The sequence below is a fragment of the Oncorhynchus mykiss genome, chromosome 24, assembly GCF_013265735.2.
Source record: "Oncorhynchus mykiss isolate Arlee chromosome 24, USDA_OmykA_1.1, whole genome shotgun sequence".
Taxonomy (NCBI): Eukaryota; Metazoa; Chordata; class Actinopteri; order Salmoniformes; family Salmonidae; genus Oncorhynchus; species Oncorhynchus mykiss.
This window is the reverse complement of record NC_048588.1, coordinates 35,788,765-35,804,430: the sequence shown is the minus strand read 5'-3', so window position 1 is coordinate 35,804,430 and position 15,666 is coordinate 35,788,765. Positions and strand designations below refer to the sequence as shown.

Genomic DNA, 15,666 nt, shown 5'->3' with positions numbered 1-15,666 from the left:
TCTCTCCATGTCCTCTCTCTCTCTCCCTGTATAGCCACCCTCCCACCTCTCTCCATGTCCTCTCTCTCTCTCCCTGTATAGCCACCCTCCCCGCTCTCTCCATGTCCTCTCTCTCTCTCCCTGTATAGCCACCCTCCCCGCTCTCTCCATGTCCTCTCTCTCTCTCCCTGTATAGCCACCCTCCCAGCTCTCTCCATGTCCTCTCTCTCTCTCCCTGTATAGCCACCCTCCCCGCTCTCTCCATGTCCTCTCTCTCTCTCCCTGTATAGCCACCCTCCCCGCTCTCTCCATGTCCTCTCTCTCTCTCCCTGTATAGCCACCCTCCCAGCTCTCTCCATGTCCTCTCTCTCTCTCCCTGTATAGCCACCCTCCCAGCTCTCTCCATGTCCTCTCTCTCTCTCCCTGTATAGCCACCCTCCCAGCTCTCTCCATGTCCTCTCTCTCTCTCCCTGTATAGCCACCCTCCCAGCTCTCTCCATGTCCTCTCTCTCTCTCCCTGTATAGCCACCCTCCCAGCTCTCTCCATGTCCTCTCTCTCTCTCCCTGTATAGCCACCCTCCCAGCTCTCTCCATGTCCTCTCTCTCTCTCCCTGTATAGCCACCCTCCCAGCTCTCTCCATGTCCTCTCTCTCTCTCTGTGTCTCTCTGTGTCTCTCTCTCTCCCTGTATAGCCACCCTCCCAGCTCTCTCCATGTCCTCTCTCTCTCTCCCTGTATAGCCACCCTCCCAGCTCTCTCCATGTCCTCTCTCTCTCTCCCTGTATAGCCACCCTCCCCGCTCTCTCCATGTCCTCTCTCTCTCTCCCTGTATAGCCACCCACCCACCTCTCTCCATGTCCTCTCTCTCTCTCCCTGTATAGCCACCCTCCCACCTCTCTCCATGTCCTCTCTCTCTCTCCCTGTATAGCCACCCTCCCCGCTCTCTCCATGTCCTCTCTCTCTCTCCCTGTATAGCCACCCTCCCCGCTCTCTCCATGTCCTCTCTCTCTCTCCCTGTATAGCCACCCTCCCAGCACTCTCCATGTCCTCTCTCTCTCTCCCTGTATAGCCACCCTCCCCGCTCTCTCCATGTCCTCTCTCTCTCTCCCTGTATAGCCACCCTCCCAGCTCTCTCCATGTCCTCTCTCTCTCTCCCTGTATAGCCACCCTCCCAGCTCTCTCCATGTCCTCTCTCTCTCTCCCTGTATAGCCACCCTCCCAGCTCTCTCCATGTCCTCTCTCTCTCTCCCTGTATAGCCACCCTCCCAGCTCTCTCCATGTCCTCTCTCTCTCTCCCTGTATAGCCACCCTCCCAGCTCTCTCCATGTCCTCTCTCTCCCTGTATAGCCACCCTCCCAGCTCTCTCCATGTCCTCTCTCTCTCTCCCTGTATAGCCACCCTCCCAGCTCTCTCCATGTCCTCTCTCTCTCTCCCTGTATAGCCACCCTCCCAGCTCTCTCCATGTCCTCTCTCTCTCTCTGTGTCTCTCTGTGTCTCTCTCTCTCCCTGTATAGCCACCCTCCCAGCTCTCTCCATGTCCTCTCTCTCTCTCCCTGTATAGCCACCCTCCCAGCTCTCTCCATGTCCTCTCTCTCTCTCCCTGTATAGCCACCCTCCCAGCTCTCTCCATGTCCTCTCTCTCTCCCCGCTCTCTCCATGTCCTCTCTCTCTCTCCCTGTATAGCCACCCTCCCAGCTCTCTCCATGTCCCCTCTCTCTCTCCCTGTATAGCCACCCTCCCAGCTCTCTCCATGTCCTCTCTCTCTCTCCCTGTATAGCCACCCTCCCAGCTCTCTCCATGTCCTCTCTCTCTCTCCCTGTATAGCCACCCTCCCAGCTCTCTCCATGTCCTCTCTCTCTCTCCCTGTATAGCCACCCTCCCAGCTCTCTCCATGTCCTCTCTCTCTCTCCCTGTATAGCCACCCTCCCAGCTCTCTCCATGTCCTCTCTCTCTCTCTCCCTGTATAGCCACCCTCCCAGCTCTCTCCATGTCCTCTCTCTCTCTCCCTGTATAGCCACCCTCCCAGCTCTCTCCATGTCCTCTCTCTCTCCCTGTATAGCCACACTCCCAGCTCTCTCCATGTCCTCTCTCTCTCTCCCTGTATAGCCACCCTCCCAGCTCTCTCCATGTCCTCTCTCTCTCTCCCTGTATAGCCACCCTCCCAGCTCTCTCCATGTCCTCTCTCTCTCTCCCTGTATAGCCACCCTCCCAGCTCTCTCCATGTCCTCTCTCTCTCTCCCTGTATAGCCACCCTCCCAGCTCTCTCCATGTCCTCTCTCTCTCTCCCTGTATAGCCACACTCCCAGCTCTCTCCATGTCCTCTCTCTCTCTCCCTGTATAGCCACCCTCCCAGCTCTCTCCATGTCCTCTCTCTCTCTCCCTGTATAGCCACCCTCCCAGCTCTCTCCATGTCCTCTCTCTCTCTCCCTGTATAGCCACCCTCCCAGCTCTCTCCATGTCCTCTCTCTCTCTCCCTGTATAGCCACCCTACCAGCTCTCTCCATGTCCTCTCTCTCTCTCCCTGTATAGCCACCTACTGAAGACATGAGTCTTCAGTGAAGACGTAAAGGTTGAGACCGAGTCTGCGTCTTTCACATGGATAGGCAGACCATTCCATAAAAACGTAGCTCTATGGGAGAAAGTCCTTCCTCCCGCTGTTTGCTTAGAAATTCTAGGGACAAATAGGTACTAGAACTAAGGTGTTAGTAATACCACTACAATAATGCAGTAGAGCAAGCAGCTTATCTTGACTTGGAAGAGTTCCAGTGATAGATAGCCATAGCCAGCTAGCTAACGTATCATCTCTCTCTGTTGGATAGCCATAGCCAGCTAGCTAACATATCATCCCTCTCTGTTGGATAGCCATAGCCAGCTAGCTAACATAGCATCCCTCTCTGTTGGATAGCCATAGCCAGCTAGCTAACATAGCATCCCTCTCTGTTGGATAGCCATAGCCAGCTAGCTAACATAGCATCCCTCTCTGTTGGATAGCCATAGCCAGCTAGCTAACATAGCATCCCTCTCTGTTGGTTAGCCATAGCCAGCTAGCTAACATAGCATCCCTCTCTGTTGGATAGCCATAGCCAGCTAGCTAACATATCATCCCTCTCTGTTGGATAGCCTTAGCCAGCTAGCTAACATAGCAACCCTCTCTGTTGGATAGCCATAGCCAGCTAGCTAACATAGCATCCCTCTCTGTTGGATAGCCATAGCCAGCTAGCTAACATAGCATCCCTCTCTGTTGGATAGCCATAGCCAGCTAGCTAACATAGCATCCCTCTCTGTTGGATAGCCATAGCCAGCTAGCTAACATAGCATCCCTCTCTGTTGGTTAGCCATAGCCAGCTAGCTAACATAGCATCCCTCTCTGTTGGATAGCCATAGCCAGCTAGCTAACATATCATCCCTCTCTGTTGGATAGCCTTAGCCAGCTAGCTAACATAGCAACCCTCTCTGTTGGATAGCCATAGCCAGCTAGCTAACATAGCATCCCTCTCTGTTTGATCCGGGTGTTTCAGTAGGCTAACTAATCTAGCGATCTGCATTCGCTAGCTAAGTAAAGTGAAACAAATACAACTAAATATCTCTCTCTCTCTTTCACCCTCCCGGTGCTTGCTTCTCCTTACTTTTTAAATTAATTAATTTGTTCAACACTGTTCAACTATTGTCTTTCTCTCTCTTTGAGTCAACTACGCATAACATTTTATGTACTGGAGTGTTAGCTTTTTCGGGCTTATGCTTTCAGTACTAGATTAATTCTCTGATCCTTTGATTGGGTGGACAACATGTCAGTTCATGCTAAAAGAGCTCTGATAGGTTGGAGAACGTCCTCCAGAAGTTGTCATAATTACTGTGTAAGTCTATGGAAGGGGGTGAGCACCATGAGCCTCCAAGATTTTGTATTGAAGTCAATGTACCCAGAGGAGGACGGAAGGTAGCTGTCCTCTGGCTACACCATGGTGCTACCCTACAGAGTGCTGTTGAGGCAACTGTAGACCTGCTTTACAATACAGTGTGTTTTAATAAATTATTTGGTGACGTGAATATATTTAGTATAGTTTTACTTTTTTAACGTTTCACTTTTTATTTCTATGAAATTCACTGAGGAGGATAGTCCTCCCCTTCCTCCTCTGGTACAGGATAACTGTCTATGGACACGGGTTCCACTGTCTGACTGTCTGAATGTATTTACACACAAACACAGGAACACACAGGACAAAATCAGGGCACTCTTTTGATGACGGCAGCAGTTCAGTTGAGTTGGCTACCTCTCTCTTACTCTGTCTCCCTCCCTCCCTCTTTCTCTCTCTCCTTCTATTCTTCCTTCTATTCCCTCTGTCTCTTTCTGTTTTGCATACGTGCTGTGATAGGTGAACTGAGCCAGCTGCATCTGCATGTTTAGCTGTACTTCCTTATATGGAGAGGGGTGTTTCACAGAGAGAGAGAGAGAGAGAGAGAGAGAGATATGTATATTATCTACCTCGCTTGCTTTGGCAATGTTAACACGTTTCCCATGCCAATAAAGCCCCTTGAATTGAATTGAGAGAGAGAGAGAGAGAGCGAGAGAGAGAGAAGAGGCAGGAGTGAAAGTGAGCGAGATGAGAGAGAAGCGAGGGAGGGAGAGAAGCGCCGCAAAGCGAGCATGAGGTTTTCACTTTCTATTCTCCGCTCAGTAGCAGTCGGAGGAGTCCACGTTGAGACACAGTAAGTGAATACAGTTACTGTTTACCGTGTGTGTGTGTGTGTGTGTGTGTGGAGTGTGTGTGGAGTGTGTGTGGGGTGTGTGTGTGTGTGTGTGTGGAGTGTGTGTGGAGTGTGTGTGGGGTGTGTGTGTGTGTGTGTGTGTGTGTGTGTGGAGTGTGTGTGGAGTGTGTGTGGGGTGTGTGTGTGTGTGTGTGTGTGTGTGTGTGTGTGTGTGGAGTGTGTGTGGAGTGTGTGTGGGGTGTGTGTGTGTGTGTGTGTGTGTGGAGTGTGTGTGGAGTGTGTGTGGGGTGTGTGTGTGTGTGTGTGTGTGTGTGTGTGGAGTGTGTGTGGAGTGTGTGTGGGGTGTGTGTGTGTGTGTGTGTGTGTGTGTGTGGAGTGTGTGTGGAGTGTGTGTGTGGGGTGTGTGTGTGTGTGTGTGTGTGTGTGTAGAGAGAGAGCTCTATACTCGAGACAATTCTGCTTGTATTTACGGAGTCTCAGGTTGATATTATTGATTGGGGAAAACTTTTACTCTGTCGTGTGTATGTGTGTTTGTGTCTGTCTGTGTGTGAGTGTGTGCAGTTAGTTAGTCAGACAGTGTCCTGTGCAGTCATTTGATGCGGGACGGTTTTCAATGTGGAAAAGAGCTGAGGAGACTGTGGATGGATACCATTAGTGTTTAATGTCCTGTACATTTGTTAACCACACGCACCGTAGACATTCTCCCCAGCAGCCTGCTCTCTACACACACACACACACACACACACACACACACACACACACACACACACACACACACACACACACACACACACACACACACACACACACACACACACACACACACGCATAGGATCTTAATTGGATCATTCTTTTGTTGCTGAGAATTTTCCTGCACTGCAGATGAGCTTCATGTTTCACATAAATACACAGAAAATACTCAATAATACATAGTTACAATAACAGGATTTTACTTTTGGCCAGATAATAGACTGACCACTTATCAAGCAACATTATGGAATGAATGTTCAACTGTTCAAATTAAGATCCTACATATGTACAGTATGTACACACACACACACACCACACCACACAGGCACACAGACTCACCTATCCATGAAGACGCGACACTCCCCTGCATAATGAGATGACTCCTGCTGTTCAAAGGAAAGTATTAAACTCCCACGTTACCCACGGTAACGGTAACCATGCTACAGTCTGACAAACCATGTCTGGTGTGGGGGGGGGGATTGTGTTTTTGTGTATTTCGATGGACTGATTGAGGGATTGAATGTAGGTGATACGCTACATGGCCAAAAGTGTGTGGACACCTGCTCGTCGAACGTCTCATTCCAAAATCATTGGCATTAACATGGAGTTGGTTCCCCCTTTGCTGCTATAACAGCCTCCACTCTTCTGGGAAGGCTTTCCACTAGATGTTGGAACATTGCTGCAGGGACTTGCTTCCATTCAGCCACAAGAGCATTAGTGAGGTCAAGCACTGATGCTGGGCGATTAGGTCTGGCTCGCAGTCAACTTTCCAATTCATCCCAAAGGTGTTTGATTGGGTTGAGGTCAGGGCTCTGTTCAGGCCAGTCAAGTTCTTCCACACCCATCCCGACAAACAATTTCTGTATGGACCTCGCTTTGTGAACGGGGGCATTGTCATGCTAAAACAGGAAAGGGCCTTCCCCTAACTGTTGCCACGAAGTTGAAAGCACAGAATAGTCTGGAATGTCATTGTATTCTGTAGCGTTAAGATTTCCCATCACTGGAACTAATGTGCCCAAACCACGAAAACCTTCCCCTGACCATTATTCCCCCACCAAACTTGACAGTTGACACTATGCATTGGGGTAGGGAGCGTTCTGCGGCTTCTGCCAAACCCAGATTTGTTCGTTAGACTGTCAGATCGTGAAGCGTGATTCATCACTCCAGAGAAGGCATTTCCACTGCGCCATAGTCCTATGGCGGTGAGCTTTACACCACTCCAGCCGACGCCTGGCTATTGCGCATGGTGATCTTAGGCTTGTGAGCGTCTGCTCGGCCACGGAAACTCATTTCCCGAAGCTCCCAACGAACAGTTTTTGTGCTGAAGTTGTTTCCAGAGGCAGTTCTGAACTCTAAAGTGAGTGTAGAGCACTTCAGCACCCCGTTCTGTGAGCTTGTGTTTGCCTACCACTTTGCTGCTGTGCCGTTGTTGCTCCTAGACATTTCCACTTTACAATAACAGCGCTAGCAGTTGACCGGGGGCCGCTCTAGCAGGGCAGAAGTTTGACAAACTGACTTGTTGGAAAGGTGGAATCCTATGACGGCGCAACGATGAAAGTCACAGAGCTCTTTCAGTGAGGCCCATTCTACTGCCAATGTTTGTCTATGGAGATTGCATGGCTGTGTGCACGATTTTATACACCTGTCAGAAAGGGGTGTGGCTGAAATAGCAGAATCCACACGTTTAAAGGGGTGTCCACATCACTTTTTTTTTGTTTAAAGGAGATAGTTGGTGTCTAACTCAACCTGTTGGCTTGACACAGTGTATATCTGTTACTGATGTAGGTTGTCAGCTGTATAGAGGGGATATCTGGTCCAGTTAGTCTCTGGTTCCATCTCTCGCTGGTTAACGTGGATTATCATCCAGAGCAGGTCGTTCAAGATTGAAGTCAAGTCATTTTCTTTGCTCTGCTGACCAGTATTTGTCTCATTCAGGAGTAACAAAGGCCTAGTGCACTAATCCGGTGTAAATATTTGATTTCTCAGGGGGTCATGCAGCACCCTCACCACCCCTACTTATTACTCTCACCACCCCTACTTCCTGCAGAACTCTCACTACCCCTACTTCCTGCATCACCCTCACCACCCCTACTTCCTGCATCACCCTCACCACCCCTACTTCCTGCAGAACTCTCACTACCCCTACTTCCTGCAGAACTCTCACTACCACTACTTCCTGCAGAACTCTCACTACCACTACTTCCTGCAGAACTCTCACTACCCCTACTTCCTGCATCACCCTCACCACCCCTACTTCCTGCAGAACTCTCACTACCACTACTTCCTGCAGAACACTCACCACCCCTACTTCCTGCAGAACTCTCACTACCCCTACTTCCTGCATCACCCTCACTACCCATACTTCCTGCAGAACTCTCACTACCCCTACTTCCTGCAGAACTCTCACTACCTCTACTTCCTGCAGAACTCTCACTACCACTACTTCCTGCATCACCCTCACCACCCCTACTTCCTGCAGAACTCTCACTACCACTACTTCCTGCAGAACTCTCACTACCCCTACTTCCTGCATCACCCTCACCACCCCTACTTCCTGCAGAACTCTCACTACCACTACTTCCTGCAGAACACTCACCACCCCTACTTCCTGCAGAACTCTCACTACCCCTACTTCCTGCAGAACTCTCACTACCTCTACTTCCTGCAGAACTCTCACTACCCCTACTTCCTGCAGAACTCTCACTACACCTACTTCCTGCAGAACTCTCACTACCCCTACTTCCTGCAGAACTCTCACTACCCCTACTTCCTGCATCACCCTCACCACCCCTACTTCCTGCATCACCCTCACTACCCCTACTTCCTGCAGAACTCTCACTACCTCTACTTCCTGCAGAACTCTCACTACCCCTACTTCCTGCAGAACTCTCACTACACCTACTTCCTGCAGAACTCTCACTACCCCTACTTCCTGCAGAACTCTCACTACCCCTACTTCCTGCATCACCCTCACCACCCCTACTTCCTGCAGAACTCTCAATACCCCTACTTCCTGCAGCTATGGGATACATTTTGAAATCTCCAGTGAGACTGTGAGAACTTGTTGTCATCATCATCATCATCATCATCATCATCATCATCATCATCATCATCGTCGTCGCCTATCAATGTCGTCAGCAGTCTCGTTCCACTGTGACTTCCCTCCAGACAGTCTGTCTCCCTCTTTGGGCTCCCGAATGGTGCAGTGCTCTAAGATACTGCATCTCAACGCTATAGAGGCGTCACGACAGACCCTGGTTCGATCCCGGGCTGTATCACAACCGGCTGTGTTGAAGAGTTCTCTAGGGCGGCGCAATTGACCCAGAGTCGTCCGGGTTAAGGGAGGGTTTTGCCGGGGTGGGCTGTCATTGTAAAATAAGAATTTGTTCTTAACTGACTTGCCGAGTTAAATGAAGGTTAAATAAATGTCTACAGACACGTCTCTTTTGATCTGCACCCCTCCTCCTCTCTCTCTCTCTCTCTGTCTCTCTCTCTCTTTCTCACTCTCTCTCTCTCTGACTCTCTCCTCTCTCTCTCTCCTTCTCTCTCTCTCTGTCTCTCTCTCTCCTTCTCCCTCTCTCCTTCTCTCTCTCTCTCTGTCTCTCTTTCTGCCTCTCTCTCTTTCTCTTTCTCTTTCTCTCTCTCTCTCTTTCTCTCTCTCTCTCTCTCTCTCTCTCTCTCTCTCTCTCTCTCTCTCTCTCTCTCTCTCCTCTATCTCTCTCTCCCTCTGTCTCTATCCTTCTCCCTCTCTCTCTCTCTCTCTCTCTCTCCCTGTCTCTCGTCTCTCTCCTTCTCTCTGTCTCTCCTTCTCTCTCTCTCTCTCTCACTCCTTCTCTCTCGGTCTCTCTCTCCTTCTCTCTCTGTCTCTCTTTCTCTCCGTCTCTCTCTCCTTCTCTCTCTCTCTCCTTCTCTCTCTCTCTCTCTCCTTCTCTCTCTCTCTCTCCTTCTCTCTCTCTCTCTCAGCGGTAACAGTGCGATAAAGGCTTGAACACAGAGCTGCTAGATCTACAAGGTCATTAGTAGTGTCTGTCTGTCTGTCTGTCTGTATGTCTGTCTGTCTGTCTGTCTGTCTGTCTGACCCCAGTATGCCATGTCTCACCGTATCACAGTGCATTTTCTTATACGTTAATTAAGCAAACATTTGTGTGTGTGTGTGTTTAGATGTGGGTGTGTGTTTAGATGCTTTGCTGAGCTGTGGAGTAAATAAGTGGCTCTTTAGATGTGTATGTCTCTCTCTGTCTCTCTGTCTCTCTCCTTTCCTTTCCTCTTGGCACAGATCTGTTCTTCAAAAGTGATGTCATCTATCTGTCTCCCTCAGTAATCACAAGGGGTGTCTGTGGAATGCAGATCTGTGTGTGTGTGTGTGTGCTTTTATTATAGAGAGAGAGAGAGGGTTTGTTGCAGCAGAGGGGGGGCAGGGTAGGACATCTAGAAACAAACCTAAAAACAAACTAAGATAAAATAAACAAAGCTAAAAAGTGAAGTAACAAATCAAGAAAATGGCGAAGATGATTTCCAAGTGAACTTCTAGTGAGGTCATAGGGCGTCATCGTAAATGAGAATTTGTTCATAACTGACTAGTGGAATGAAGGTTAAAAAAACAAACAAAGGTCATCACTGCGAGACAGACACGGCACGTCGACTGTGAATGGTGGAGTTCCTGCCCGACTACGTTTCAGACTCATGACATCATCTTACAGCGCCTGGATAGGTATTTAACATATCAGCTAATCGTACTGTGAGATTTAACAATCTGACGTCTGACTGCCCAGTCGATGACGTGGCATGCAACCATTGGTTGATTCAATGCAACGCCTGAGCATTTAGTAGGCCAGGAGTTCGACCGACAGGAGCTCGACCGACAGGAGAACGACCGACAGGAGTTCGACCGACAGGAGCTCGACCGACAGGAGCTCGACCGACAGGAGCTCGACCGACAGGAGCTCGACCGCATGTTCTACACAGAGTTACACAGAGTTACCTCTGCTGCAGAGGAAAAGTTCATTAGAGTTAACTGCACCTCAGATTTCAGCCCAAATAAATGCTTCACAGAGTTCAAGTAACAGACACATCTCAAAATCAATTGTTCAGAGGAGACTGTGTGAATCAGGCCTTTATGGTCAAATTGCTGCAAAGAAACCACTACTAAAGGACACCAATAAGAAGAAGAGACTTTCTTGGGCCAAGAAATATGAGCAACGGTGGAAATCTGTCCTTTGGTTTGATGAGTCCAAATTTGCAATTTTTGATTCCAAACTGCTGTGTCTTTGTGAGATGCAGAGTAGGTGAACAGATGATCTCTGCATGTGTAATTCCCACCGTAAAGCATGGAGGAGGAGGTGTTATGGTGTGGGGGTGCTTTGCTGGTGACACTGTCTGGGATTTACTTAGAATTCAAGGCACACTTAACCAGCATGGCTGCCACAGCATTCTGCAGCGATACGCCTTGCCATCTGGTTTGAGCTTAGTGGGACTATAATTTATTTTTCAACAGGACAATGACCCAACACACCTGGCCTCCACAATCAGCCGACCTCAACCAAATTGAGATGGTTTGGGATGAGTTGGAATGCAGAGTGAAGGAAAAGCAGCCAACAAGTACTCAGCATATGTGTGAATTCCTTCAAGACTGTTGGAAAAGCATTCCAGGTGAAGCTGGTTGAGAGAACGCCAAGAGTATGCAAAGCTGTCATCAACGCAAAGGGTGCCTACTTTAAATAATCTGTATTTTGAATTGTTTGACACTTTTTTTTTGGTTACCACATAATTCCATGTGTGGTATTTCATAGTTTTGATGTCTTCACTATAATTATACAATGTAGAAAATCACAAAAATATAGAAAAACCCTTGAATGAGTAGGTGTTCTAAAACTTTTGACCAGTGGTCCTCCAGAGCTTTTAAAAGTGATTTCCCCAGAACAGAAAAGAAACCGTTTGAAGTGACACTGAGACACAGAACATATTACCCCTCCGTACTGTGACCTCTACCATTGGGACGGGGAGAAGAACATCTATCCTATTCTGTTCAGCACTCTGGGAAGCAAGAGAAGGTTTTTGACACCTTAAACCCCTTCAAATATCCTAGATTACACACCACTTCTGTGAATTAGAGCTCTGGGCAGGGTACTAGTGTCTGCCTGACAAGGATAATTTTTACCAATAACACTATAATCTCTCTCTCTCTCTCTAGGTCTCTCTCTCTCTCTAGGTCTCTCTCTCTCTCTAGGTCTCTCTCTAGGTCTCTCTCTCTCTAGGTCTCTCTCGGTCTCTCTCTCTCTCTAGGTCTCTCTCGGTCTCTCTCTCTCTAGGTCTCTCTCTCTCTAGGTCTCTCTCTCTCTCTCTCTCTCTCTCTGGGACTGGGTCTGTGTTTGGAGGAGAGAGGGACTGGGGCTGTGCTGGGAGGAGAGAGGGACTGGAGCTGTGCTGGGAGGAGAGAGGGACTGGGTCTGTGCTGGGAGGAGAGAGGGACTGGGTCTGTGAGGAGTGAGGGACTGGGTCTGTGCTGGGAGGAGAGAGGGACTGGGGCTGTGCTGGGAGGAGAGAGGGACTGGAGCTTGGAGGAGAAAGGGACTGGGTCTGTGTTTGGAGGAGAGAGGGACTGGGGCTGTGCTGGGAGGAGAGAGGGACTGGGGCTGTGCTGGGAGGAGAGAGGGACTGGAGCAGGGTCTGGGAGGAGAGAGTCACTGGGTCTGGAAGGAGAGAGGGACTGGGTCTGGGAGGAGAGAGGGACTGGGGCTGGGAAGAGAGAGGGACTGGGGCTGGGAGGAGAGAGGGACTGGGGCTGGGAGGAGAGAGGGACTGGGTCTGGGAGGAGAGAGGGACTGGGTCTGGGAGGAGAGAGGGACTGGGGCTGGGAGGAGAGAGGGACTGGGTCTGGGAGGAGAGAGGGACTGGGGCTGGGAGGAGAGAGGGACTGTGGCTGTGCTGAGAGGAGATTTATGCTGGTGAACTCAATGACACCACTGCTGCATCACAGTACTCTGCAGTTACTCAGGAGGAGCCTCTCTCTCTCTCTCTCTCTCTCTCTCACACGCACACGCACACGCACACTCCTCAACTGGTGTGTGTCTGAGTGTCAGACTGTTGAAACACACGCACTGATATGATACTGAAGACGACAGCATGACACTTCAAGGCCTGTCTGCCTACCCACCTCTGTTTACGCTACAGATGCAGAGGGAGGGGAGCCCTGTGTGTGTGTGTGTGTGCACGCTAGTGCGTCCATGCTTGTGAGGGCAGATAGAATACTGTTTACACAGTGTCCTGAATTTCAAGGGAAGAAAGGTGAAGAAATAGCTTCCAACTAAAAGCATTTTCCTTCTCCTTCTATCCATCACTGATGGTTTTCTCCCTCTATCCATCACTGATGGTTTTCTCCCTCTATCCATCACTGATAGTTTTCTCCCTCTATCCATCACTGATGGTTTTCTCCCTCTATCCATCACTGATGGTTTTCTCCTTCTATCCATCACTGATAGTTTTCTCCCTCTATCCATCACTGATGGTTTTCTCCCTCTATCCATCACTGATGGTTTTCTGCTTCTATCCATCACTGATGGTTTTCTCCCTCTATCCATCACTGATGGTTTTCTCCCTCTATCCATCACTGATGGTTTTCTGCTTCTGTCCATCACTGATGGTTTTCTCCTTCTATCCATCACTGATGGCTTTCTCCTTCTATCCATCACTGATGGTTTTCTCCTTCTATCCATCACTGATGGTTTTCTCCTTCTATCCTTCACTGGTGGTTTTCTCCTTCTATCCATCACTGATGGTTTTCTGCTTCTATCCATCACTGATGGTTTTCTGCTTCTATCCATCACTGATGGTTTTCTCCTTCTATCCATCACTGATGGTTTTCTGCTTCTATCCATCACTGATGGTTTTCACCTTCTATCCATCAATGATGGTTTTCTCCTTCTATCCATCACTGATGGTTTTCTGCTTCTATCCATCACTGATGGTTTTCTGCTTCTATCCATCACTGATGGTTTTCTGCTTCTATCCATCACTGATGGTTTTCTCCCTCTATCCATCACTGATGGTTTTCTCCTTCTATCCATCACTGATGGTTTTCTCCTTCTATCCATCACTGATGGTTTTCTCCTTCTATCCATCACTGATGGTTTTCTCCTTCTATCCATCACTGATGGTTTTCTCCTTCTATCCATCACTGATGGTTTTCTCCTTCTATCCATCACTGATGGTTTTCTCCTTCTATCCATCACTGATGGTTTTCTCCTTCTATCCTTCACTGATGGTTTTCTCCTTCTATCCATCACTGATGGTTTTCTCCTTCTATCCATCACTGATGGTTTTCTCCCTCTATCCATCACTGATGGTTTTCTCCTTCTATCCATCACTGATGGTTTTCTCCTTCTATCCATCACTGATGGTTTTCTCCTTCTATCGATCACTGATGGTTTTCTCCTTCTATCCATCACTGATGGTTTTCTGCTTCTATGCATCACTGATGGTTTTCTCCTTCTATCCATCACTGATGGTTTTCTCCCTCTATCCATCACTGATGGTTTTCTCCCTCTATCCATCACTGATGGTTTTCTCCCTCTATCCATCACTGATGGTTTTCTGCTTCTATCCATCACTGATGGTTTTCTCCTTCTATCCATCACTGATGGTTTTCTGCTTCTATCCATCACTGATGGTTTTCTGCTTCTATCCATCACTGATGGTTTTCTGCTTCTATCCATCACTGATGGTTTTCTGCTTCTATCCATCACTGATGGTTTTCTGCTTCTATCCATCACTGATGGTTTTCTCCTTCTATCCATCACTGATGGGTTTCTGTTTCTATCCATCACTGATGGTTTTCTCTTTCTATCCATCACTGATGGTTTTCTCCTTCTATCATCACTGATGGTTTTCTCCTTCTATCCATCACTGATGGTTTTCTCCTTCTATCCATCACTGATGGTTTTCTCCCTCTATCCATCACTGATGTTTTTCTCCCTCTATCCATCACTGATGGTTTTCTCCTTCTATCCATCAATGATGGTTTTCTCCTTCTATCCATCACTGATGGTTTTCTCCCTCTATCCATCACTGATGGTTTTCTGCTTCTATCCATCACTGATGGTTTTCTCCTTCTATCCATCACTGATGGTTTTCTCCTTCTATCCATCACTGATGGTTTTCTCCTTCAATCCATCACTGATGGTTTTCTCCTTCTATCCATCACTGATGGTTTTCTCCTTCTATCCATCACTGATGGTTTTTGGCTTCTATCCATCACTGATGGTTTTCTCCCTCTATCCATCACTGATGGTTTTCTCCCTCATTCCATGACTGATGGTTTTCTCCTTCTATCCATCACTGATGGTTTTCTCCCTCTATCCATCACTGATGGTTTTCTCCTTCTATCCATCACTGATGGTTTTCTCCCTCTATCCATCACTGATGGTTTTCTCCCTCTATCCATCACTGATGGTTTTCTTCCTCTATCCATCACTGATGGTTTTCTGCTTCTATCCATCACTGATGGTTTTCTCCTTCTATTCATCACTGATGGTTTTCTCCTTCTATCCATCACTGATGGTTTTCTCCTTCTATCCATCACTGATGGTTTTCTTCTATCCATCACTGATGGTTTTCTCCCTCTATCCATCACTGATGGTTTTCTCCTTCTATCCATCACTGATGGTTTTCTCCTTCTATCCATCACTGATGGTTTTCTCCTTCTATCTATCACTGATGGTTTTCTCCTTCTATCCATCACTGATGGTTTTCTCCCTCTATCCATCACTGATGGTTTTCTCCCTCTATCCATCACTGATGGTTTTCTTCCTCTATCCATCACTGATGGTTTTCTGCTTCTATCCATCACTGATGGTTTTCTCCTTCTATTCATCACTGATGGTTTTCTCCTTCTATCCATCACTGATGGTTTTCTCCTTCTATCCATCACTGATGGTTTTCTTCTATCCATCACTGATGGTTTTCTCCCTCTATCCATCACTGATGGTTTTCTCCTTCTATCCATCACTGATGGTTTTCTGCTTCTATCCATCACTGATGGTTTTCTCCCTCTATCCATCACTGATGGTTTTCTCCTTCTATCCATCACTGATGGTTTTCTGCTTCTATCCATCACTGATGGTTTTCTGCTTCTGTCCATCACTGGGACATTTGATCCTCTCGGAGGTTGGGCTGCTGTCTGATGGTTTTCTCCCTCTATCCATCACTGATGGTTTTCTCCTTCTATCCATCACTGATG

General features: G+C 48.2%; 2 protein-coding genes across 4 annotated transcripts in view; both read left to right on the top strand.

Moving 5' to 3' along the window:
• Window positions 1-4,551: 4,551 nt before the first annotated feature.
• LOC110523138 (muscleblind-like protein 1) overlaps window positions 4,552-15,666 on the top strand; it is a 110,830-nt gene continuing 99,715 nt past the window's right edge. For all 3 annotated transcript variants that reach the window (XM_036961798.1, XM_036961797.1, XM_036961799.1), the window contains exon 1: window positions 4,552-4,682. The gene's annotated coding sequence lies outside the window, so the exon portion shown is untranslated. The remainder of the gene's footprint in view (window positions 4,683-15,666) is intronic.
• LOC118944040 (histidine-rich glycoprotein-like) lies at window positions 6,984-8,469 on the top strand. Its single transcript, XM_036961561.1, has 2 exons — window positions 6,984-7,006; window positions 7,419-8,469. The coding sequence occupies exons 1-2, from the start codon at window positions 6,984-6,986 to the stop codon at window positions 8,467-8,469; spliced, it is 1,074 nt and encodes a 357-aa protein (XP_036817456.1).

Coding starts and splice junctions, on each gene's coding strand:
- LOC118944040 (XM_036961561.1), top strand. CDS start 6,984: ATGAAAGTCACAGAGCTCTTTCA. Junction 7,007..7,418: donor AAAGTCACAGAGCTCTTTCA/GTGAGGCCCATT, acceptor TTGATTTCTCAG/GGGGTCATGCAGCACCCTCA.